The sequence below is a fragment of the Magnolia sinica genome, chromosome 8 (assembly GCF_029962835.1).
Source record: "Magnolia sinica isolate HGM2019 chromosome 8, MsV1, whole genome shotgun sequence".
In the NCBI taxonomy this organism is placed as follows: domain Eukaryota; kingdom Viridiplantae; phylum Streptophyta; class Magnoliopsida; order Magnoliales; family Magnoliaceae; genus Magnolia; species Magnolia sinica.
Window position 1 is genome coordinate 2,072,348 of NC_080580.1, and position 27,339 is coordinate 2,099,686.

General features: G+C 41.5%; 1 protein-coding gene across 1 annotated transcript in view; it reads right to left on the reverse strand.

Moving 5' to 3' along the window:
• Positions 1-5,426: 5,426 nt before the first annotated feature.
• The window catches only part of LOC131253761 (putative receptor-like protein kinase At3g47110), a 45,901-nt gene continuing 23,988 nt past the window's right edge, over positions 5,427-27,339 (reverse strand). The window contains exons 6-7 of the mRNA XM_058254899.1: positions 6,640-9,332; positions 5,427-6,103 (exon numbers count right to left, since the gene is read on the reverse strand). Of these exons, the coding sequence (XP_058110882.1) occupies positions 5,658-6,103; positions 6,640-9,332 (3,139 nt within the window). The 3' untranslated portion in view covers positions 5,427-5,657. The remainder of the gene's footprint in view (positions 6,104-6,639; positions 9,333-27,339) is intronic.

A 27,339-nucleotide genomic window follows, 5' to 3' on the forward strand; every position in this document is an offset into this window, starting at 1 on the left:
AGGAGTCGTCGCATTCTCGGTCGAGAGTATACTCGAGTTTTTAGTTATGAGAAGTGGGGCCATGCTTAGGTAATCCAGCCCATTGTTCTGTTGATGAATGCGGTGGATTGAACATGTCCAAAAGTCGCTATATGAGAAGATCGTGGGAATGGGTCATGAGCCTTTTCTCAGTTGAATGTGGACTGTAGATGAATTTCTCTTCTCAACTCTTTATGTATTGACGTCACCAAGTTCTGTGGATTGAGGTATGTGTTATATCTAGACCGTACGTTCATTTGATGATCTCGTTGCAAGGCTTGAGCCGAAAAAATAAGACAGATCCAAAGATTAAGTGGACCATACTGAAAAAAGCTGTGGGGGATTGAACGTCTACCATTGAAACCCTTTTGCAGTTACAGAAATTTATGATCAATATGATATTTTTTTTTTTTTCTCTTCATCCACGTCTGTATGACCTTATGAACAGATTGGATGGAAAATAAATGTTATGGTCACCGTAGGAATGTTTTAACTGTGAGAATTATTATCCCCCTGCTATTTGTGGTGTGATCCACTTAAGCTTTGGACATGATAAATACATCATTGTGGACTCATATGACTTTGATCTCCCTTTGAACAGTTAGTACAACCTACTCGTCTTCGCACGACAATTACCCACACCAGCCAGGTCGGTGGTGTGTGGTACAGCAGCGAATCCGCTTCCGAAAAATTGAGGTGCGCAAATCATGGTCCCGAAAAGCAGGGCCACTCCACCCTAGGTGGGCCAGCTCCACTCCACCATTTGGTGGGCCAAAACGTAAATCTGAAGTGCACCACAGAAAACAATGGGGATGATGACGCCAGCCATTGAAAACTTCCTATGGCCCCCTATGACGGAGTTCCTAACAAATTTTCAATGGTATGTGTTTAATTACCATTACTTCCTATGATGCGGTCCACCTGAGATTTAGATCTGCCTCATTTTATTTTTTCTCATTTTTTTTGCTCATGGGTAAAATGAGATAGCAAAGTGAATGGACAACGTTGATCACATGCGTACATAAAAGTGGGCCTCTCCAAAATCTCCCACACGCCCACCCGCTTCAAATGGGATATAACTGTGAAAAGGAGAGGTCTTCGTCCGACTTTTCCGCATGGTTTACCGTCATTGGTCGTTGGTCAATGTCAAATAAGCGCCACCATATTTTTAATGCCTTACTTAAATATTTTAAAAGTAGGTTTTTCTGAGGCTACAACCGACAAGTGGTTTTATTAAATAAAAATAATAATTATCTCAAAATCTTTAATACTCTACGAGAGTAAGATAGAAGGTACACAGGCACTTAAAAATTATTTAGAAAATGCAAATATGGCACAAAAATAATTCAAATTAAGCTGTCCAAATTTTAGGTGTAAATGCATCATGTACCAAAAATTTTGCATTTTTTATTAAATGACTATATGATTAGTGGACATTTATTGGGTGGTAAAGAATGATTATAACTAAGTTCAATTTCAACAATAAAACCACCCACGAATCAAAGCTTAGGATTGCTCAACAAATGGGATTTGGGCATTAATAGGTTCTACAATTTAGTATGCTTATTTTGAGTTCATGTATGCCATGTGTAATCTCCTATTGGATGTGTATGATGCATCATATGCTGCCAGAGTATCAAACACATATCCTTAATTTCCCAAAACATGACATCGAAGAGGTCCAGATTACACATCCTTTCCCAAAACATGACATTGAAGAGGTCCAGATTGAAACCTGGACCAATATGGCCCACATATTTGAGATGCAATCTTTATATTAAGTTGCTCATAAAATATGAACATGGTTTTTTATTTTTTTATAAATCCAATCTTGCCGCGATGGGTGGACCCACCGGGCAGAGTATGGTTCCAACGAAGGATGTGGAGTAGAAAACTTTTTCTTTTCTTTTTATTGGACAACTTTGTCTTCCCACCGTCCCGGTTTGGATGGCATTAGATTCAATTTTTAGGACGAATCATGTCCAAATAAATAAGCTTGCCTTACATGAATGATGCATCCAAACACAACTTAGGCTCTTTGGGAAATGATTTTTTGGTAGCAGCAAACGGTTTCGGCCCGAATTACGGGTTAGCCCTGTACCATCCAGATTAGCCCTGCTCGTTTAGTGGTCATACCTTTGGTTTATCTATCGGGCCCTGATCACTATCTGGATGGGCCTGAGTAACCTAAGCCAGGCCCAAACCGTTTATCTATCGGGCTTCAAATCCAAGCTCCACGGGCGTCAGTCATAGGCGGAAGAGGTTTCCTATTTCTTGTGGGATTTCGCCGCGGAAGCTGTTGTCTCCGAGGTGGATTGCGTTGAGGAAGGTGAGGTTTCCTACCTGGGGAGGAATAGAACCTTCGAATTCGAGGGACGTTAGGTTGAGGACGGTCACACGCTGATCCCTTAGACTGCACGTGATCCCGCGCCACTTGCAGAAATGAAGAGAATGGTTCCACGAGCTCATAGCGTTGAGAGGATCTCTGGTTATTCGGTCTTTGAAGGCGAGCAGAGCTAGCCGTTCGGTTTCGTTGGTTGAGACCGTGGCAAATCTGGACCGTTGGATCAGACACGAGAAGAGCGTGGCGTGGAGGAGAAATGAGCAAAATAGCCTTGGACTCACAGATGGGAGCTCCATCCTGAGTAAGTTGGGCTTGCTATACTGTTTATTTGACATCCAATCTGTTGATTAGGTCATGCAGACCCAGATGAAGGGAATTAACAAAAATCAGCTTGATCCACAACTTTTATGGCCCCAAAAGGTTTTCAATGGTCGACACTCATTCAACACTGTTTCCTGTAATGTGGTCCACTTAAGATTGGGATATACATCATTTTTAATGTCATGTTATAAAATGATCTTAGAAAAATAGATGGACAGCATGGATGAAACACATACGTCATGGTAAGGCCCACAGAGCACCAACCACCAGCCATTGGCTGGTGGCAGGGGGAGTAGCCAATCCGTTCCCCAGTATGCGATCCCCGTACGAAAATCGATAGCGTGCATGCATTTTTCAACATCTCTGGAACGATGGTGGTTCATCCGTCTGAAGTTGTTGTTGTGAATGAATGCGTGCCTATCAATTCAGACCGTCTAAATCACAGCCCCATTTTGGACATATATAGCCCAAAAGTCACACCGATGGACTACTTCAAGTATAGAGACCTGAAAGATGTGGGGGTAGACGTGAATAGTTGTTGGTGTGCATGAATGCATGCCTATCAACTCAGACCGTCTAAATCACAGCCCCATTTGGGACATATATAGCCCAAAAGTCACACAGATGGACTACTTCAAGTATAGAGACCTGAAAGATGTGGGGGTAGACGTGAATGGTTATTGGTGTGTATGAATGCATGCCTATCAATTCAGACCGTCTATATCACAGCCCCATTTTGGATATATATAGCCCAAAAGTCGCACTGATGGAGTACTTCAAGTATAGAGACCTGAAAGATGTGGGGGTAGATGTGATATATTCAGGTACAAGGTGGGACTAGATGCTTACCCTTGATTTGAATTGGGAGTACCTGCAGTGCATATGCAATTCAGTGCATTCAGACCATTCATGGGCCTGGATTAAATCAGGCTATTTCAACTCAGGTGAGCCCTCGTACACATGAAGGGTGGGCATTCTCTGTCCCATCTTGTTCCCTGTGCCGTACTCCACATGAGTGTCTCATCTGGCTATTTTATGCCTAGAGTGTGGCATGATCTCACACATCTCATGGATGGATTGGATGCCCTGAATTCTTCATGTGGGCTCCACATCAGTCCGGTACCATTACAAACTTATGGTGGTATTATTACCACTTGAGTGCAACTTTTCAAATTAACATTGGCTGTTTATAGTTTTTAGAAGATGGGATTGAACGATGGGGATTGAAGGCCTACCTGTGAAAACTTCTCGGGTTAATAGAAGTTCTAGATAAAGCCGATATTTGTATTTTTTTCCTTCGTCATTGTTCCGATTGTTTTGTATGGTGGGGTTCACCTTAGCATTGGATATGGTTGGCTTTTTTTATTTATGCCCTAAAATGAGCTGCAGACTGGATGGATGGCATGGATTGATAAAACACATCACACTGGCCCCACAGAATCGATACATCACCTAGCTACGTGGTGCTGGGTTCACCAGACAATCCAGTCGGAATATGTACAAGACATATTCAGAAAAATCAAGTAATAAGTTCGGGGCTTTAAGGAGGGATGGTCCACTATGTGACAGCACATGGAGGGGTCATATTCAGAAAATCAAGCAATTCAGTTGGTAGCATTTAATGAGGATGGCCCACTCAAAGTAAAGCATAGGTGTACCCATTCAACTGCCATAACCCCAAAGAACCCCAAATAAGCAAGTGGTAAGATCCATTAATATAGGGTCCTTAGGCCTTACTCTTGGCCCGGTGGTAGACTCACAAGAATAAGGTGAATAAGGTGAAATCCACTCCTGCTTATAAGTGTGTGGGTATATGTATGTGGGGCGTAGTGGGTGTGGGCTGGATTCTGACCGGAATTCTTGGTCCATTTAATAAATGGGTTGTGCTTTGACGAGGTCAGTGCTATGAAAATAGAGTAGATCCACATATTGAGCAGGACCCAACATCAAAATCATTGGACAATTAATGTAAAACATGGTACAGATACATTCCTAGTATGGTTGGATTAAAAGGAAGTGGATTGTAAATTAATTATAACTTTTGATCCGGGTATCGATACGAGGCGCATAACCGATCAATCTTTACTGAAACGGGTCATCCGAGGTCAAGTGGGTCGTGTCTATCTGTTTCGTTAGAAAACGCACACTTTCAATTCAAAAATAAAATTTTAAGAAAAATTTACTATTTTTAGTAATTCCAAATTTTTAAAATATTTCCTTACTTTTAGAGTTTTAGATTTTTTTTTTTTTGAAACAACTTGTAATCATACTAATGCTCTAAAAAATATTGACTGATGCTCCAAAAAAGATAAAATAAAAAATGTTCCCTGTCAAACTTGGGATGCGACCACTCCTTGCTTTGAAGGATGTGATTCCGATGCCTGACATTTCTCAGTGACTTGCATTTTGCAAGGACGCTCCTTTTCGTTTAGGATTGAGAACTTTTACTGCACAATCAGACCATTATGAACAAAGCATCCTTTATAAGCAACGACCTTTACAGTCAATGCACTGCTTAACAGAGAGGAAGTGCGTGTAGGCATCTTTTAAAGAAAGAAAATCTTATTAACACAGCAACAAAGATGCGTGTATGCATCTTTTCATTACCGTTTGCCTTTTAAGCTTAAACTACAAACGTTTGTAATGGATCTGGGCTCATGAGAAGACGAACAAAAAACGTACATGAAGTTAACATGCAACACAATATGTTATCAGTTGTTACATAACCAAAAAAAAGGAAAAAAAGAAGAAAAAGAGAAGCGGAAAATTCCATAATACTTGTACATAGATTGCTCCCAGACATGACCCTGGGCCAAGACAATTACCATGAAAGTCACCAATTGCAATGTCCACATCAGTAACAATTACATGCTCGACAAGTGGTTTTCAGCCATCCAATTTTATTGATATATGCAAATTGCCAGTGGACATGAGCTGATGACAGCCACGTTGATGTAAGACGAATGGGCCCACATCAGCGAAGGGTCTTGTTTCTTCCTTCCTTATAGATCCCAGCCCCAAGAAACATGTCTCTCATCACATGCATTTTATTTACTACATCTTTCATCAGCATCCGTTCTCTTGGGGACTCAACAGAACATGCAACTCCAATACCAAGCAAAGAAACCAAGCACCGGAAGACACTACCACTTTCAACTTCCGGACTTCTGATATGACTGAATGCTATTTCTTCCTCTATTTCTTGATCTTGCTCTTGTTCTTCTTTTTGTTCTTCTAAGAGTCGCAGATCCGCTATCTCCAGAACTTGATCTGGCAAAGCCATCTTGACAAATTCATGAAGGTTTAAACCATCCTTAAACGTGTCTTCCGTGGGCCTTTTTCCCGTGAACATCTCCAATAAAAGAATTCCAAAGCTGTACACGTCACCCGCCGTAGAAACATTGCCACCCATACCATACTCTACAATTCAAATATTTTATTTTTTGTAAATATAAAAGGTGGCATTTTATAAAGATCAGGCAATTTTTTGATATTTGGCAGCTAATCTATCTATTTTGATGCGATTTGCACATGCAGTTAGTTGGATGAATCTCTCTCAAATAAATCATACCATTCCACCACCGGGACCATGCATTTTAAACATTCTCTTAAATAAATCAACCATCAAACAAAAGAAAAAAAAAAAAGTTTCATGGAAAATTTGGTTAGTCATTGTAAATTGATGAAGGGAATTATAATAATATTGTGTTACCAAAATTGTAGTATAAGAAGTATTTATCATCAATGGGGTTGTGTGCACATCCTAACACTCATTTGTTAATTTTTCTTTTTTCGTTTTTCACTTTCAAGTTCTTTCTATTGTTAGATCGTTTTTCTTTCTATTGAAAATTATCTAGAATTTTCGAAACAATACAACAAGAAGGAAGAAAAGAAAAGAAAAAGGAAAAAAAAAAAAAAGAGACTAGGAATAAAAGAAAAAACGATGGAGTTTTTACCTGGAGCAACATACCCAATGGATCCCTTCACCGCAATGGAGTTGGTTTTGTTTGTGGAGTTATCATCAACGGCCCCGGAAAGGAACCTTGCGATGCCAAAATCACTCACATGGGCCACCATGTCATTGTCAAGAAGAACATTACTTGGCTTGAGATCACAGTGAGAAATGGGCGTTTGACAATGGTGATGAAGATAATCCAGAGCATGAGCAACATCAATGGCTATGTTTAACCTCTGAATAAGGTTCAAAGTTCTTGGTTGATGTTCCTCGTTGACTTTTGGATGCAACCACTCCTCTAAACTTCCATTCGGCATGTACTCAAAAACTAGCGCTTTGAAATCATTGCCCTTAAAATCGATGCTTGAGCAGGATGCTAAGATCTTGATGAGATTCCGATGTCTAACATTTCTCAATGCCTCGCATTCTGCAAGGAAGCTCCTAGAAGCTCCTTGTCGTTGAAGATTGAGTACTTTCACTGCAACAATTTGGCCATCTGAAACAAAGTATCCTTTATAAACAGAACCATAACTTCCTACGCCAATCAAATTGTGTGAAGAGAACCCATCAGTTGCTTTGAGAAGCTCCGCATAAGAGACGTTCTTGTACCGGTCTTCCGAGGAAGTTTGCAACTGCTTCTGTCTTGATTTTCTTCTCCAAAGAAGAGGAGCAAAGCACAACAATAATAAAATCAAACACACAGCAACAATGATGACTGGTATGATTACTTTCAGGCTTAAAAACCTTCGCGATTTGGATCTCAGAACAAGGCATTTGGGTAGGCCTAGTTTTGGGATACCTCCACAGAGTTTACCGTTCCCTATGACAGAAATCCCACTTGCATTTTCAAACACCCCTTGGACAGGCACTTGGCCCTCAAAATCATTGAAAGAAAGATTTAGTTTCTGTAAAGAAGTAAAATTCTCTAGATATTTTGGAATTAGACCACTCAAGTTATTTCGTGAGAAATCCAACTCTCTAAGGCCTCTCATGGTGTTCAATGACTGGGGAATGGTCCCTTGAAAGGCATTACCTTCCATGTACAGGCGTTCCAAGCTCTGGCAACCGCCTAGCGTTCCAGGAATTGCGCCGGACAATTTGTTCTCTGAAACATCAAGTTCCCCAATATTTTTCAAGCTACCCACTTTCATGGGTAGGGACCCGATCAAAAAGTTTCTAGCCAAGTTGAGAGAAATTGACAGAGATGACAGGCTAAAGAGCTGTTCGGGGATTGTACCGTTGAGGTTATTTTGAGAAAGGTTCAAAGCTATTAGTTTTTGGCAATTTCCGAGACTCGGAGGTATGTTTCCCGATAGGCTGTTTTCTTGCAAGTAAAGTTCATTCAGTTCTGTGAAGTTGCCTATGGACGACGGAATTTGCCCAGAAAATCTGTTTCCTGACAAGTCTAAAAATTGCAGCTTATGAAGCTTCCCAATACTGAAAGGAATGTCACCTGTGAAATTGTTATGATCCAGATTCAATTGGGTTAAGCTGACGAGATTCCCGATTCCTTCAGGGATCCTTCCATACAGGTGGTTGAATCCCATCGCTAGCCAATGGAGCCGGGTCGACAGATTGGCTATGGAATTAGGCAGCATGCTTTTGAAACTATTGTTATGAAATCCAAATTGTTCCAAGTAGCTGCAATTGGGCAGGGAATTGATGAAATTCAAGTCATCTTCTTTCCCTGTTCCTAGGCGATTACCACCAATGGTGAGTATATAAAGATATCGAAGAGTCCCAAGATTCATAGGCACCCCTCCAGTGAAATCATTGTTGGTGAGATAGAGCTCTTGAAAGAATGTAGCATTGGCTAATGAAACCGGAATGGGTCCGGTAAACCAGTTTCTCGACACATAGAAGTACTGGAGGTTAGGAAGAAAGAGGCCTAAGTCGGGTGGAAGGGTTCCATGAAGTTGATTGGCTGTGACTGACAACAGATACAGAGTCGAGTAATTGTATATGGGAGAAGGGATTGTGCCGGACAGATTGTTTTGAGATATCTGGAGGAGTCCTAACTTTGGAATGCGGCCTAAATCGCCTGGGATGTTTCCCTGTAAGTTATTTCTTGCTAATGAAAGTTGAGTGAGAGACGAAAGGTTTCCCAGGGAAGGTGGGATTCTTCCGACGAGCTGGTTGACATGGAGAAATAACCAACGGAGCTTTGATAAAGAGCTGAGCTCGATGGGAATCTCACCTACTAGCTCATTGAATGAAAAATTGATGACTCGGAGGTTCGAGCAGTAGGTCAGATTGGACGGGATTTCTCCTCCAAATGAATTGGAGCTGAGATCGATACGCTCGAGACGGAAGAGGTGTCCTATTTCTCGTGGAATTTCGCCATGGAAGCTGTTGTCTCGGAGGTGGATTACCCTGAGGAAGGTGAGATTGCCTACTTGGGGAGGAATAGAACCTTCCAATTCAAGGGACGTTAGATTGAGGACGGTGACCCTCTCATGCCTGAGACTGCACGTGATTCCTCGCCACTTGCAGAAATGAAGAGAATGGTTCCACGAGCTCATGACGTTGAGAGGATCTTTGGTTATTCGGTCCTTGAAGGCGAGCAGAGCCAGTCGATCGGTTTCGTTGGCTGGGACGGTGGCAGATCTAGACCGTTGGGACAAACACAAGAAGAGCGTGGCATGGAGAAGAAATGACCAAAATAACCTTGAACTCACAGATAGCAGCTCCATTCTGGAAGAGGAAATTGGGCTATGCTGTCCAAGCCATTGCCCAGCCGCATATTTGTAGTTATGTCAGGCCCATGTGCAGTCCACTTCGATCTTGTCCGTAGGCCCGATGAATTGACCGGACCCTTGTCCTCATATTTTAGACTTAAACTTGAGTTGGGTTGTAGCAGTTTGGTTTGGGTCCCGACCCAGTTGCAACTAAATGCGGGTGGTTGATCCGTTGGAGGTTGTTGGCATGCATGAATGGATGTTCATCAATTCAGAAAACATTTCTCAGATGCTATTGATTCATCCGTACGAAGTTGTTGGAATGCAGGAATACATGTCCATCAATTTAGACCGTCCAATTGACGGCCCTGTTTTGTATATACATCACCCAAAAGTCACGCTGATGAGACGATCTTCAACATAGGGAGTGCTCTGGACCTGATAGAAGTAGGGCGATGTGATGTATTCAGGACATCTAATCCGCCAATCAGGTGTTTGACATCAAGTTGTGCTCGGTATCCAAAACGCAGCCGTGTGCACAAACTCAGGTGTGGGGGGTGTCAATGGGCCGGGCTCAGCCCTGCCAAAATCATAATTTTGAAAGAGTCCGATCCGAAAAAGTTCAAAATTCGGGCAGCCCCAAGCCTAGCCTGTTGATAGCCCTAGCATGTCACACCACAGGGAACAAGTTGGGATAGGATGCTTGCTGTCGATTTGAATGGGGGCTATTATGCAGTGTATATGTAATCCTCACCATTGATGGGCCTATTTGAAGGGTTAGAGCAAAAATCAGGTTGTTTTACGATTCGAGTGTGAACACCTGACGTGAGTGCACATAGGCTGAACATGCGAGGTGATGGAAGATTGCATTTCACTAGATGATGTTTTCGTTATGATCTGCGGTTCATCTTTTTGAGGTTACGACACTCTTATGTATATGGTTTCTTTAGGTCATCTTGACTTCCTTGACTGTATAATACCTTTCAAGGTGGCCACAATAATACATTTGAAATGGTTGAAATCTCCACCAACCGATTTGGTGAGGTAACAATTCACGGTCAGCTAGAGCAGTAAACTTGCCTGGTAAAGGCCAAAGAATTGAGAATATCCTTTGATCCGAATGACTCTTATGATTAACTTGGGATCCTCGAGATCTGGATAAGGGTGTCGGTTATGAGAGAAGAATGGGTTAGACACCTTTTCTCACTCGCACTCGCGCGTGGTCTCTACTTTAAGAGACATGTAATTTTTAGGAAAAACATATATCTACAAGAAATGTTAGTCATATGACCATGCTACACATAACCCTATATGAGAAGGTCAGACAGGCAACCAGAGTAAGAAATAAACAAGTAGGAAAGATAAAAGATCCTAACCTTGCTTCACGTAGCCAAAGCCCTGGGCAGAAGAACCGAATAAAACAAAGAAAATAGAAATTAATGCCATAAAGAAAAGTGAATAGGAAGCAAGGTTAGCTTGTGATGGAATGTGTGGAATAGACAACATAATGAGCTTGATTAAGATATGAGAAAGAGAAAAAAGGAAATCAGATATCATTTTCTTGAATTAAAAAAAAAGGGATAATCGGATGTCCCTAATCATGACTCTACTCTTGACGTAACATGATTGACTTTGCTGAGTTAGATTGTTGTTGTTGGCTAAGGTAGAACCTACACGTAGGTATAGTTTATGTAGGGAAACCTAGGCGGCATAATCTCCTTATTGTTGGGGAAGGAAGCCAAAAAAGAAAAATTTTAAACTTTTTAGAGTATTTGTTCGGCCATTTTCGCCTATCAGTGTCTAGGGGGGTGAATGTCGCTTATATAGGCTCGGAAATCGTCGACTTATGGGTGGCTGATAGACACTTGGTAGGATTGTTTCATACATGACACTTGTCAAAACCTAGTCATGCATAGTGCCATGTGACCATCAGTTATTCACCGTCAGCTAATGAACAGCCGACGGTATGCCCTTTTGGTCGTATTTCACAAGTGGGTATCTAAAGCAAGTGGACACCCCACCTCTTAGGATGGTGTGACCGAGCCTTAGCCAGTCATAGTACTTTAATTGAAATTACTATTTGGTCGAAGATTAACTCAAATATCTCCTGAGGGTTAAGGAAGACGTTGTGATTTGTCCCTATGCCTTTTGTGGCTTTACGTGCTATCAAATTGCAACCCCTTCAAGTCATGATTGATACATATGCATCAAGGTGCTGATGGTTTTTTATTTGAAATGTTTAGAGCCCAGTTGACGAGGATAACCATTTGAATTGAAGTAGATGGTCAAGATGCATACATAGTCCCTTGAGATCGCATGGTAACGGAAAGTTGCCTGCGCATTTTGTGGCTTTACAGATCTCTCGCATTACCACATGTTGGTCTTGGCAAGTGTCCCTGACTAAAGCCTTTCTAAATTATTTTTCTGCTACACGAGGCTTCGAGCTTGATACTTTGACTGAGCTAAGGCTCTTTCGTCGTTGAAGTGTAGCTATGACATCTCAATCATTACTCAGTACATGATTCGAGACATCCGGGTTGACACTGAAGGCTCAGGCCGCCCGTCCCATCTTTCTCATATGATTCTAAGGAAAATAAAAAATTTCACAAACCCCCTGAATCAATTATTATTTGTGCGCAGGTACTCACTAAGGAGTATGAGGAACTGCCCAATTGTGGGGTGCCATACTTGTATTTTAGTTTTTCAATTCTGGCTTAAGATTGTATGTACCTTTCTTCATTAGGGATGCTCCTATTTGTAGGTGGGAGAGGGCGGTGGAGTAGGAGGCGTCTCCTTGCTTGGTAAGTGCGTATTGTAATGAGATTCGGATCCCGGGCGTATTGGGAGGATCTTTCGAGATCTTTGGCTAAGATCTCGGGCAGATTCGTGTTGCGGCTGCCTTCCTAGATCCTTGGCTGGAATCTTGGGTACGCATTGTCAGGACGAGGTCGGTACTGGTTGAAGAGGAATCATGCCAACCTAACTTCTTCGGCGAGCACTAGTCGAGTTCCTTTCGCCATTAGGCAGATCAAGGGATTTTCCTACCTGCTGTCGAGGACTGGTGAAAGGTTGAGACCGATCTCATTTTCTGCTTGATTTGGAGCTGGAAGTTGAGCTTTTAGTCGTATCAGTTGTTGGCCGACCTGGAGAAGTACATGGTGTTTCAACCTGACCTTATCTTATTGGTCGATCCATTTTTTCCCCTAGTAATATGTTTTTATTAATTCAGGTTATGAGCCCATAGATGAGGCTGATCAGACCCTCAAGCAAGCCACACCAAAGGAAATATTAGTGGGAATTGAGTGCCTACCATTGAAAACTTTCATAAGCCCATTGTAATGATTGTTGCCATCAATTAAACTTATCCATGGGTCCTACTGTGGACCCCACCATGGTGCATGTGTTTGTTTAATCCAGCCCAAGTAGGTTTCACCTTGATGTATATATTATATCCTCAATCATCCATTTTACTAAATCATGTTATATGTAAAGGCCTAAGTGTGTGGCCGATTCTAGTCTCAAGAGGGCCACACCATGTAGACCATTATGTTGCTAAAGGGGCCCACTAATCAAGTCTCATTCGCTATATTTTAGGCCATTCAAGGCTGAAGATCACATGATATGTTTGATAATATGCTAGGGTACTTAGCCAAATAGTTTGACATTGATAATATGCTTAGTGTTGGATACCATGCCTATTCATATACCCATATGCATTATCTATATGTCTGTTATGAATGACGATTGATAATAGCATACACCTTTTCGGCTTGAGTTACTTAGGGGATCCATATATAAGAGATAGGGTCGCCTTACATTATCGCATGTTATGCGCAGGATTGATGCACGACTTTGATAGTGTGATTCATGCATTATGCATTATATGTGACACATCGCATCGACTCCCTAGTGATATCATTGAGGTAGTCCCATAGTCTTGTTGTGGCTGGTGGATAAATTTATGGACACCAGAACTATTTAGGTTATAGGGTGTCACAGGCGTCTCTAGGTGAAAGTTCATAAACATTGTGGTACCAGTACAATGCTCCAACATCTAGACATTGTGGATTCATGACCGCACAATGACTGGATACTAGTAGGCTGTGTCTCCCACTATGTCAAAGTTGGTTGGAAGGGGATTTGGACCTTACCCGCCTAGGTGTAGATTGCTATATGCTTAGTTGTGTTTGACCATCTCGTGAAATGGATTTGCTATCGACGAGCTGGGTGGTTAATTTCCATGTACCACTGATGAGGCAGATGGTGAGGTCTTTTATACTCGTTTGGTCTTGCGCATGATGTGCAACAATAAGTGTCAGAAGTATATTGGACCTCGATGATAATCCAATTGAGAATTATTCTGATATGTGGACTAATGGAGGATTGGCATCCAGTATCTTAGCATATGACATTTGGCCCTGTAAGCCCTTGCATCGTATAGCTTATAACTGATAGTATTTTTGGGCTTTCCAGTTTATCACTTAATCACTCCGCTTACTCTGACATTTGTATGCTTGGCACATGCATTAACACACGTGCATGCACTATCTAAATTTTGTAGTAAGCCATACATTGTTTACGTGTAGGTAATGCAAGACCGCAACAACATTGAGGCGCACGTGCCTAATCTTCTGGACTTTTGTTATATTATGTATTTCACTTTGATTAGCACTGTACTTGAACTAATATTATAGTGGAAATGTGATGATATTTTTAGTTTTGGTATACTTGTGGTTATACTCATGTACCAAAAATAAATAAATAAAAATTCACCTAAAAAATCATTCTTCTAGGATCATAGCATCGAAACCTGGCATATGGAAGGTAAGAACCGAGAATGGAGTACCGCGGAGGTTGCCACCATCGGATTTGGAGCTCTGGAATTCTATGAGCTCGTTTATCGAGTTTGGGGTGTGATATATCAGATAATTGCACGGAATGATTTTTGGGGTAAGACTTGGTCCCAGTGATTGACCAGATGAAGGGTCCAGATCTCACACGTGTACATACCTCAATATGCACATTAGCCGCAAATTGACACTTGTATCTCTCACTGCTTGCCCAAGTACATCTCTTCACCAACGAATGAGACATGTAGTGGCATACAAATACCTTGTCATACACCCGTTGCCAACCTGATGAGTGGGAGTGGCCCACATGATTTCGTGCTAATAAACAGTTAACATTGGTGCCACTTGAGGTTTAAAACGGCCTGTTTTGATTGCCTGGACAATTTAGTTTTTGGTCTATGGCCTATTAAATATTCCACCTATAGAATTAGCCGTTCTGATCTTAGCCACCCATACAGCAATGACATGGAGGAAGATGGAATTCTGAATTGGCCTGACTAGATCCAAATGCTAGGAAGATCTTCGACACTACTTCAACATCATGTGACGCATAAAAATATCTAATTCACCAAAAATACAATAAAATGCATTTTGTATCTAGGCCAGGCAATGGACAGCCGGGGCCTGGATTTTGAGCTGGTCAAGCTAGACTTTAAGCTCAGATCTTTTCAAAATTTTGATTTAAGTAAGCCCAAGCCTGGCCCATTGCCTGCCTTCATTATATCCAACCATATTCAATCAAGAGGAAATATGTACTCACACTATATCATGCAAGTAGGTATAGCAGATGCAAAACATGAAGAGAGGAAGTGAATCGCCAGAAGGAGAAAATGAAATGATCAAGACTATCGAATGGATGGGAGTTGTGGTAGGTGTGTGGTTTCATTGATATGTGTAAGTGCCATCAGACCTATTCGATGTGCAACCCCAAAGAGAACAGTGGAGGAACTGGGGTAGGTGACACTTACAATGGAAACTTTCAAACGGGATGTGGGGCCCACCGTGTTAACGTTCATATATATGCCATCCAACCCATTTATCACCACTAGGATGGAGGGACAAACAAAAACTCAGGCCATTGAAAAACACAAGCAGTCTAAATCATGTGAATGTATTAGTTCAAGACATGATCATACATTGCTCCCTATGGTGTATCTCATGAAAATTTTGGATCATGATTATTATTTGGGTCCATAGCAAAAATGAGAGGGCATAACCAACTCTTATTATTATTTTTTTTTTTAAATTTTTTTTAGAAGAAAAAGAAATATAACCACTAAGCGATCTGAACAAATAGAAGCTATGAAGCATACGTTGGATGGGGTGATGGACAGCAGTGAGGCGGTCAGCTACCACATTTCCTTCCCAGGAGTGGTATATGCTCCAATTGTCAAAACCTGATAGAAGCTTGCTGCAACTTTGTTGAATAAGTCAGCAGTAATTAGTTTGTCATGTGGCTTATTGTTTTAGTCAATAGGAGTTTGTTATGTTTACCTATTCTTTAGGAATTAAATCTGCAGATTCTGCAGTATTTAAGTTAATTCCTATTTTCTTGTTTATTAGTTGCTGTAATGCCTATTTAAAGACTGATTGCTTAATGAATACGTAGTGCAGAGATTTTCTCCATTCTTTCCATTTTGTGTTCTGTTGCCTGTTACTATAACAGTGGTATCAAAGCCAAGTTTTCCACCGAACCGAGTCGAGCCGTGTAAGCCCCGTATCCTAGACCGTACCGTTCCATAGGCTTCCGCGGTCTTTCCGGTCGAATTTCGGCAACCTTCGACCCTTAACCGGTATTTGCGCGCGACCTGGATTCTCGTGCCGTCAACCCGAGTCGACTCAACCCAGGGCTTGTACCTTAGCGACCGCGTCGTCGCCGCGGTTCCGATGCCGCGACTCGCGCGCTGATGCGATGCTCTGGTCGGGAGTTGTGGGCCAGCGTTCGGTGCGAGGAAACGCCGCGCGTGCGAATCCCGAGAGAATCTCTACAAGGTGTCACATCAATCAATCAATCAATCAATCCCATCATGTCAAGTACACATCACCTTTCACCCTTTCCCAAGCAAGCCCCAAAAGTCAAAAAGTTTCTTACAACCCATAACTCCTCTTACACCTTTTGCCAAAAAAGTCAAAAAAGGCTTCTTACACCCATCCCTCTCTCCCATCCATCACTCCATCACCCATCACTCTCTCTCTCTCTCTCCCTTACAAGTCTCTCTCTCATTTCAACTCTCCCATAAGCAAAAATCTCCTACGTATGAGCCTTTCCCATTCCTCCCAAGCTACATGTGTGGCCCACCTTTCCATCCTTAGATCTCTCATCTCAACCATCCATTTCTCATCTTCCTCCATCAAAGAAAAGCACAAGGAGCTAAGGAAGCCAAGGGAGCAAGAAGATCAAGTGGTGGGTGCCTTGATAGGGTAGATTTTGATATTTTTAAGATGGGCCAAGTGAGGCCAACCGATCAATGGTTTGGATCTCACTTTGGACCCTAAGATGTGGCCGATGGCCCACTTGGATCATCATGATCATTCCATGATGGGGCCATTCTCCATGGACCCCATCATGATGTTTATTTCCTTACATGCTTAGGGTCATCTAGACCATTTATTTTAGTGGAGAAGGGATCTCCACCGTTGGATTTCGATTTCATGGATCCACATGTAATGGGACCCACTTGATGTATGATTTAGTGCAAGGGAGGGCCCATAGTGCCGGGGTCCCTCCATCACGCGGGTCTCACTCTCTATCCCTCTCTCTTTTATTTTATTTTATTTTATTTTTATGATGATAATGAGGTTATGTGGCCCACTTGAATGGACCCCACCATGAGGTAGGTACTTTATCCAAACCATTTATAAGTGGGGCCCATCTTATATGTGTAGGACCCATGCCATCCATCACTTGGTGGCCCACCTAAGCAGGGCCCACCTCAAACATGTATGCCAAGTCCAGCATCCAGGGACGCTGGACGTCTGCTGGAAGACACACAAATATGAGCTTCTTCCCAAGCTTTGGAATGGTCCACTCATATGGGTCCCACCTTGATGTATGTATTAAATCCACACCATCCATTCCTGTTTCAAGCCCTTTTTAGGCGTTGACCCGAAAGATGGGATCAATCAGACCTTCGGGCGGGCCATACCATACCAAATGGTGGTTTTCACCATTGAAACCTTCCCTGATTTCCTATACGCCAAAATAGGTCCGATATTGGACTTGTTTTGCTCGTGCTGAGCCATGGAATGCCATTGGACGGTGTGGATTATCAAAATATGGACCCCACCTGTAAAATCCTCAGAATAATTGAAATAAAAAAAAAATAAAAACTTACGTATCAGCAGCTGCTGCTGTTGTGTCAGAGAGGCAGCAGCGCTGCCTGCGCGCCAGCGCTCGGACGGGTGACGGTCGAGCAGCCACCCACGGCTGTAGCTGTGGGCCCCACCTTGATGTTTATACACCATCTAATCCGTTCATAGGGTGGGCCAGTACCTGACGTGGGCCCACCCCAAAAATCAGCCTGATCCAAGACTCAGGTGGCCCACACTGTAGGAAATAGTGGGATTGAGCCTCTACCTTTGAAAACCTTTTTGGGCCCATAGAAGTTTTGGATCAGGGTGAAATTTGTTTTCACCCTTCATTTAGGCCCGCTTGGCCTTATCAACGGGTTGGATGGCATAGTAACGTTTTGGTGGGCCCCACATGGAGCCCAGCAATGATGTATGTGTTTTATGGTCACCGTCCGCCTGTGATGAGTGTGTGGGCCCACTGTGATGTGTGCGTGTGTGTGTGTGTGTGTGTATATATATATATATATATATATATAAAATATTAAATGATATATAAGATTATAGGGAATGTATATATATTATATATTATATCATATATAATATAAAGGTGGGGGAAGGCCCATTTCAGTTCACTTGTGGGCCATGATTGAGGCCCACTTTGATGTATATGCGAGGCCCATGGGTCGAGGCCCATTTAATGCATTAGGGGCCAGGCCCATTTAATGTATTAGGGGCCCATGGGTTGAGGCCCATTAAGATGTAATGGGGCTAATGGGTTGAGGCCCATTTGATGCACGTATGGGGCCCAACTGGCAAGGCCCATTTGATACATATAAGGCCCATGTGAGTAGGCCCATTTGATGCACATATGGGGCCCAACTGTTGAGGCCCATTTGACACATGTAAGGCCCATAAGATTAGGCCCATTGGATACGTTCTAAAACCCACGGGTTATGGCCCATTGCAATGCACATAAGGCCCATTGGTGTGGCTCACTTGATGAACATGAGGCCCATATGATACGGCCCATTTGATGTATTGGAGGCCCAATGAGATATACCTAAGGTTCATTGCAATGTGCAGTCCCAACATGATTTATGTAATGATGTTTACGTCAGGGCTATGCCTTGGGAGCAATGGTGGTTTGACGTCCACATTGCAGGTATAGTGTGGTTAAATGTCCGCATTATGACTTTCCCTAAGGCCCATTGTTAGGCTCGTGCGTGTAATGTGTAGGCCGTCTAGGCCCATCTTTGTTATGATTATCATCCATCCTATTTAGCATGTTTAGTTCCATGATTCAAGACCATATGCATCATACGTATGCTTGATATGAGGAATGACTGATCATCGCATATGCCTTCGGGCAGATTGTTTAGGGGCTCCCGTACAGGGGGTGTTGCCCTACATGAGCGCACGATACGCGCAGGATTGCTGCATGACTGAATAGTGTGATTCATGCATTCGCATTGTGTGATATGGTTACTGTACGCCCTAGCGACATCAGGGCCGTAGCCTCCATAGACGTATCGTGGTTGGCAGGATTGGATACCGAAATATTATTCCACATGGGGTGCTATAGATATCCCTGGGTGAAAGTCCCTAAACCCTTATGGTACCGGGAGGTTGCTCCAACGTCGTCCAGACCGAGTGGATGCATGAGCGCCGAGTGCCGATTACAGACGGTCGCGCTTTCCACCATGTCGTGGTCGGTTGGAAGGGGGTGCGACCTTACCCGAGAGTAGGGGCAATGCTAGGTTGGTTCGACCGGCTCGAGGAATGGGTCCGTTATTGATGAGCCGAGCCCGATATTGACAAGGGGATAGTGAGGTCTTTTCCACTCACCTTATTGTGCGCGATAGGGCGGCAATCTGGCTTGGAGTGTACTGGACCCCGGTGATATTCCAGATTTTTAGCTGTTTTGATATGTGGACTTAGATGTGGATTTGTATGCTTGAGTTGTATTTCGCATTACATGGCCTTAGTATGGCAGACATCATTCTTTGCACCGCATGGCCTTGGTACGGCTAATGGTATTCTTGGCATTCATCAGCATGTTCCGCATTACTCTGATACTGTATTATCACCTTAAGCATGCACTTTCACCACCCTCTAAGCTTTCTATAAGCTTATGCACGACCGTTGCGTGCAGGTGACGTTGGATCGCTGAGGCTTAGGCGCGTGGCAGATCATTTTGGAGTTTTGTTCATCTTCATTGTATTTCCCTTATGCTCATTGTACTTATAAAGTTTTTGATTATAGTGGAAATGTGATGGAGTTTTTGGTTGTTGTTTGTGGGTTATGCCTTTGGTTATGCTTATTACGAATCAAAGTGATGTACAAAATCCTCCTTATAGCATCCCGAGATCGTTTCCATTTTGTGTTCTGTTGCCTGTTACTATAACAGTGGTATCAAAGCCAAGTTTTCCAAAAATACAGCAGCAGTTTCCTCTTCCCATAACTAACTTTCTTGCAATGGTATCTGAAACCTTTGTACAACTTGCTATACCTCGCTTTGATGGTCATTATGATCATTGGAGCATGTTGATGGAGAATTTTCTTAGGTCAAAGGAGTATTGGCAAGTTGTTTCTGATGGCATACCAGAACCAGCAATGGGCACAGCAGTGTCAGACGCACAAAAAGCAGAAATAGAAGCAGCAAAGTTGAAAGATCTCAAAGCCAAGAATTATTTGTTCCAAGCCATTGATCGTTCAATTTTGGAGACAATTCTATGTATGGATACGTCCAAGCACATTTGGGATTCCATGAAGAAAAAGTATCAAGGCTCAACAAGAGCAAAGAGGCAGCAGCTTCAAGCACTTCGTACGGAGTTTGAAACACTTCGAATGAAGTCCAGTAAATCAGTCACAGACAATTTTCACGAGTCATGACAATTGTCAACAAAATACGGATTCACGACGACAAGTCAGATGATGTTACAATTGTGGAGAAAATATTGCGATCCATGACTCCGAAATTTAATTTTGTTGTATGTTCTATAGAGGAATCTAATGATATTGATGAACTTTCACTTGATGAATTGCAGAGTTCTTTGCTGACTCATGAATAAAAACTCAATCAGCAAGACATGGATGAACAAGCATTATAAGCCTCCATCAACAATCAGTCCTTGGCCTCAAATAAGACTGATAGAAAACAGACTTTTTGCAATCGGTTGATCCTTGATTCTATTTTATATTAGTCTTTTGATTCACAAGGAAGAGAAAGAGGAAGGGGAAGAGGACGAGGTAGAGGTGGATATCATTCAACTACTCGTAAACCAAGTTCAAGAGACAAGTCTAACATAGAGTGTTATCGGTGCCACAGGTATGGACATTACAAATATGAATGTTGTACTAACTTGTCTAAAAACCATGGAGAAAAATCACATTTTGCAGAAAATAAAGAGGAAGTCTCTCTTTTAATGGTTTGTCATGCGAAAGAAGAAACGGGCAAGAACATGTGGTACTTAGACACAGGCTGCAACAATCACATGTGTGGTGATAAGTCGCTCTTCTCCACCTTAGACGAATCTATCCGAGACAATGTGAAATTTGGGGACAACTCCAAAGTCTCTGTCATGGGCAAAGGAGAAGTAATTATCCAGACTAAAGGATGTGCCGCTCAAACCATTTCCAATTTCCTTTTTGTTCCAGCTCTAAAGACCAACTTATTGAGTATCGGTCAGTTGCAAGAGAGGGGTTATGAGGTTTCTATCAAGGATGGAGTGTGCCGAATTCAAGATGCCAAATTGGGCTTAATTGCTCAAGTTATGATGACTGCAAATCGGATGTTTCCTCTCTATCTCGACAATGTTAATCAAACATGTTTTTCAGCAAAATTAAAAGACATGGCTTGGCTATGGCACTTTCGCTATGGTCATCTTAATTTTGCTGGTCTAAGAACACTTCAACAGAAAAACATGGTTGCTGGCCTTCCGAAATTCTCAAGCACCTCAAATGCTTGTGCAGAATGCATTGTTAGCAAACAACATCGAGAGCCATTTGCAAAAGGAAAAACTCAAAGAACAAGACAGTTATTGAAAATTGTCCACTCCGACATTTGCCGACTTATCAATCCTGTATCTAATAGAGGTAAACGATATGTTATTACTTTTATTGATGATTTAAGCAAAAAAACTTGACTTTACTTCTTACATGATAAATCTGAAGCCTTAATAGCTTTCAAAAGCTACAAAACCATAGTTAAGCAAGAAGCAGGATGTTCAATTCAAGTGTTGCGGACTGATCGCGGAGGTGAATATAATTCGTACAAATTTACAAACTTTTGTGAAGAGCATGGCATCAAAAGGCAACTCACCACCCCCTACACTCAACAATAAAATGGAGTGTGTGAAAGAAAGAACCACACAATCATGAACATGGTGAGGAGCTTATTGACGAAGGGTGAAATTCCAAAGAAGTTTTGGCCAGAAGCTGTCAACTGGAGTGTTCACATTTTGAATAGAAGTCCAACTCTTGTAGTCCAAAATATGACACCCGAGGAGGCTTAGAGTGGTAGAAGACCAAATGTTAGCTACTTCAAAATATTTGGGTGCATAGCCTACGCTCATATTCTAGACGAGAAAAGGAAAAAGTTAGATGACAAGGGACAAAAGTGTGTCTTTCTTGGTGTTAGTGATTGTTCAAAAGCTTATAAATTATATAATCCTAACACTAAGAAGATTATTATCAGCCGTGACTTGGTAATGGAATGCAAATAGGGCTGCACATCATATTCCTACAAATTTTGATGGAGAAAAAGATGAAGAAGAAGAACATCTTGTGGGGAATCAGCAGCAATCCACCATTATTCAAGAAGATGATTCATCTGAGGTTGCAAGAGAACTAAGGTCACCACGACTCAGAAGGAGACTAGCATGGATGCGTGACTATGAGGTAACAGGGATTGATCAGTCTGAGGATCCACTCATACACTTTGCTCTCTTTGCAGATTGTGATCCTGTAACTTATGAAGAGGCTATTCAAAAATCAAAATGGAGGAAAGCCATGGATGATGAAATTGCAGCTATAGAAAGGAATGACACTTGGGAGTTGACGGAACTTCCAAAAGGACTGAAACCATTGATGTGGAATGGGTGTATAAGACGAAATTGAAGGAGAATGGTGAAGTTGATAAATACAAGGCGCGTTTAGTCGCGAAAGGATACAAGCTAGAATTCGGCATCGATTACAAAGAAGTGTTTGCTCCCTTCGCACGGCACAACACAATCAGATTGATAATTGCATTGGCAGCTCAAAATTCATAGCCTATTTTCCAATTAGATGTCAAGTCGGTTTTCTTGCATGGAGAATTAAAGGAGCATGGATTTGTTAATCAACCTCCTAGTTATGTTAAAATTGGAGAGGAGTCTAAAGTTTATAAGTTAAAAAAGGCTTTATGCGGACTAAAACAAGCCCCACGTGCTTGGTATAGTTGTATTGAAGCATATTTTTTGATTAGGGGTTGTGTTGAGGGTCAAATATTGCATATCAGACCCAGTTATTGCATGGATTTACAAGCATGATACCGTTTAATGGCCCGAATTAATCGTGTTTGTAATGCAGAGTATATTTACGAGCATGGACTAAAAAATAGCACTAAAAGTATGGATTTGACACTCCAAAGTCACCAGAGCAAGGGACGCACTCCAGAAAACCAAGACTGAAGAATTTACATGCCAGGGATCCAAGGAAATCAAGCCATTCACGTTAAAGAGGCCCGAAATTGGTGAAGAATGCAAGATCACATAGTTCCCGCCATCTGATTGGCTCAAAACTTTATACATGGCCTGAGGGCCATAAATTAACCGTACATATCAAATTTCAGCCCTCGGATCACTATAGAAGCGCCCCAACTGACAGATCAGCCCATAAACCGTTGATTCTGGGCCCACCTGATATCTGAAGCTGCCTCAAATCTGGTCTCAACGCCTTAAATAGGGAGATTAATCGAATGAATGGTTTGGATTTTGATAGAACATCACAATGGGCCCCGTATATACAGCGTGTGTACATAAGGTACGCACGTGCCGCTGCGCACCGAACCAAGTAAGGCGGGTCAGCAGCGCTGACCCGCGTTCTCTTCTCAATACGGCAACTGCCTTTTGACGCTGTTGAAACGGACGGACGGCGTCCGTTTTTGCGGACGCTAGTGGGCCCCACATAGTGTACGTACGGATAATCCAATCCGTCCATCGTGTAGAGGGCCACGAAGTCATCGAACCTATGCTATCTGTTTATACCCATGCAAGCACACGTGCGCAATACAGAGGCCATAAGTGGACTGCCCTGCAACGTTCAAATTGATGTTTGAATGATTTCTTCTCTGATTCTGAGCCAATGGACATGAAAAACCATCCGTTTCTGACCGAAATTTCGACGGCAATCTAATGGATGGGGTGGATTTCCCTGAAAATACTTCTGTGGGGCCCACCGATCACGTCAGCGCCGGACGTGCGAAAGGCTACGCACGTCCGCGAAATCTGATTTTCCAGGCAGTTGTGGCCCACCATCTTTGATCATATGGCAGATCTGAACCGTCCATCGTGTAGGCCAGCCAAAATACTTCCAAGAGACGTTGATTTTATAGAAATAATGCAAGGAACGCGAGAGTTATGAAGCCCCGAACTTGGCTGCGAAAAGGCTTTCGCTGCGCGTGCGATAGCTTCCCAAATCCGATTTTCACCACTCCAAAAGCTATAAAAAGAGTTCCAAACGTGGAGAAGGGGGTGTGCTTGAACAGGGGACGTCAGATAGAGAAAGAGAGGCGGAGAGAGAAGTGTTTGGAATTTTTATATATTTTTCTTTATTTTTCTTCTTTTTCCTATGAATTATGTTGAGATTTAGTCTGATTATGTTAGGCTAAACCTCTTAGCTAGGGCTAAGAGGTGAAGCTTGTGGCGTGATGGGAGCTTCTACAGGTTTGATTTAAACTGAACTGATTGACTCTGTTTTGATTTAAGAAATTCTTTTAGTCATTAATGGTTTGTTGTGATTTAAATTACAGTAGATCTGTGATGGCTTGAATAATTCCTTTCCTTTTATTTTGATGTTCGGAAACCCTGTTGTTCGCCATCGTCTCATAGACATGGTTGGATGATGGAATCCTTCCTAACACTCATACATCTTTTAGTTGGTTATGGATTGGTCTAAGTTCTATTGTTTACCTTGTCTCTTAGGCATGGATTTGTGATGGAATCATACCTAATTCTTATACCTTTCATCTCTTGAAAACTATATCAAGTAAGTTCAGTATAATATCCATGAAGCAGGCATAAGATCTCCCTGATCTCTACAAGTGGATCCTCTGAATCCCTAGTTCCCTTTCTCTGAATTTTTTAAGTTTAGATTAATATTTCACCATTATTCCTCAAATCACAATTGGTTTAGATTTCATCTTAGCCTAGTTCTAGATCTGGTTATTTTCAGATAACGTACAGGTTTCAGTCCCTGTGGATTCGACCACGTGCTTGGTATAGTTGTATTGAAGCATATTTTTTGAAGGGAGGTTTTCACAAATGTCCTTATGAACATTCACTTTTCATCAAATTAGGAAATGTTGGGAAAATTCTCATAGTCAGTTTTTATGTTGATGATTTAATCTATACTGGAAATGATAAGGTCATGTTTGACAAATTTAAGAAGTCCATGATGGCTGCATTTGATATGTCTGATTTGGGAATGATGTATTACTTCCTTAGTATAGAGGTAGTTCAATCTGTTGTAGGTATCTTTATTTCTCAGAAAAAATATGTCTAAGAGATGCTCAACAAGTTTTAGATGAAAGATTGCAATCCCAGTTGTACACCAGCAGAAACGGGGTTGAAGCTTACCAAAGATTCCCAAGGAAAAAGGGTTGATGATACACTTTACAAGCAAATGGTGGGAAGCTTAATGTATTTAAACGCAACGAGACCAGACATAATGCATGCCGTAAGTCTCATCAACAGATTCATGGATTGTTTAAAGGAGATGCATCTCTTAGCTACAAAACGGATATTCAGATATTTGCAGGGAACAACTGATTATGGGATCCTGTATAAGAAAGGAGAAAAATCAGAGTTATTTGGCTTTACGGATAGCGATTGCGCTGGAGATCTAGATGATAAAAAAAGCACATCTGGTTACGTCTTCATGATGGGGTTAGGAGCAATATCATGGTCATTGAAGAAGCAATCAATCATCACTTTATCAACAACTGAAGCCGAATTCGTGTGCTTGTCAAGCTGTTTGGTTGCGGGAGATTCTTGTAGCACTTCACTTCAAACAAAAGGGAACTACAACCATTTTTTGTGACAACAATTCAACAATTAAATTGTCTAAAAACCCAATTCTTCATGGGAGAAGCAAACACATTGATGTTCGGTACCATTTCTTGAGAGATCTTACAAGAAATGAAACAATTGATCTTGTGTACTGCAGAAGTGTGGATCAAGTTGCTGATATATTCACAAAGGCCCTCAAATCAAGCGCATTTCAGAAGCTTAGGGAGCTGCTTGGCGTTTGTCCAAAGAATTCATTTTAATTCAAAGCTTCTTTTTTTTTTTTTAATTTAAACTGATATTTAGTCATTAGTTTAATGGAGGGTTTGTTGAATAAGTCAGCAGTAATTAGTTTATCATGTGGCTTATTGTTCTAGTCAATAGGAGTTTGTTATGTTTACCTATTCTTTAGGAATTAAATTTGTAGATTCTGCAGTATTTAAGTTAGTTCTTATTTTCTTGTTTATTAGTTGGTGTAATGCCTATTTAAAGGCTGATTGCTTAATGAATACGTAGTGCAGAGATTTTCTCTATTCTTCCCATTTTGTGTTCTGTTGCCTGTTACTATAACAGCTTTCAACTAGAATGCTGGCCTCCCAGCTTAGTTCACACTTGCCATTGATTGTTTGTTGACGACTGCCAGGGAATCACCTTCAATCTCTATCAATTTCTTCCCGGTGATCCTAGCTAACTATAATCCACAAAAGAGTTGTAAAATTCTGGCATGTAATTGTAGCACCATTTGTAAGAATGACAAAAGGCAACTATATAGATTTTCCATAATCTTCCCTAATTATTGCACCTAATCATTCAACTTGATCCAGCCCAGCTTGGCAGGGGATCCATTTCACCAGATTCACCATGGGTTCATTAATAATTACACCAATTTGGTTCCTGTACTTAGTTTTTGACAGTTGATCATTAGTTTTGGACAGCCGGCCACAGCCAATTCATATAATTGATTCCTGATGTTCGCAGCATACACTACTAAAACATACAGTAATTACCATACTCTACTAGTGCATCAATATATTTTGTAGAGATTTTACATCATATACATAGCAGAGATGTACGTAAGAAAACACAACAATAAGCATTGTCCCACAAATAAAATACCAGGGAATATTGGAGTTGCAAACTAAAACAGGCATTTTCCAGCAACAGCGGGTGACTATTGAACTCCCCGTGCATACAGCTGCAACTCTAAAGGAGCTTTTTTGGAAGATGAAAAACCTATGTAAGTGTATAATAACATTAAATGATGGAAGAATCTAATAGGGGTATTGTAGTCATTTCATTGTTGGTGCAAATTTTTTATTTTATTTTATTTATTATTATTTTATTTTATTTTAGAGAAGTGGACACTTGCCACAATTTCGTTAATTTTATTTATTTATTTATTATTATTATTATTATTATTAGTATTATTATTATTATTATTATTATTTAGAGAAGTGGACTCTTGCCACAATTTCATTAATAACAAAATTTTTACAGCCCTTCGGGAGGGGCCCAACAAAAAGGAAGGGCCGCTCCTATCATATGTATCTAAGAGGGCTACAGGAGCCTAACTAGTTAGGAAACCAAAAATAAAAAACTCTAAACCGCGATGGTCCTA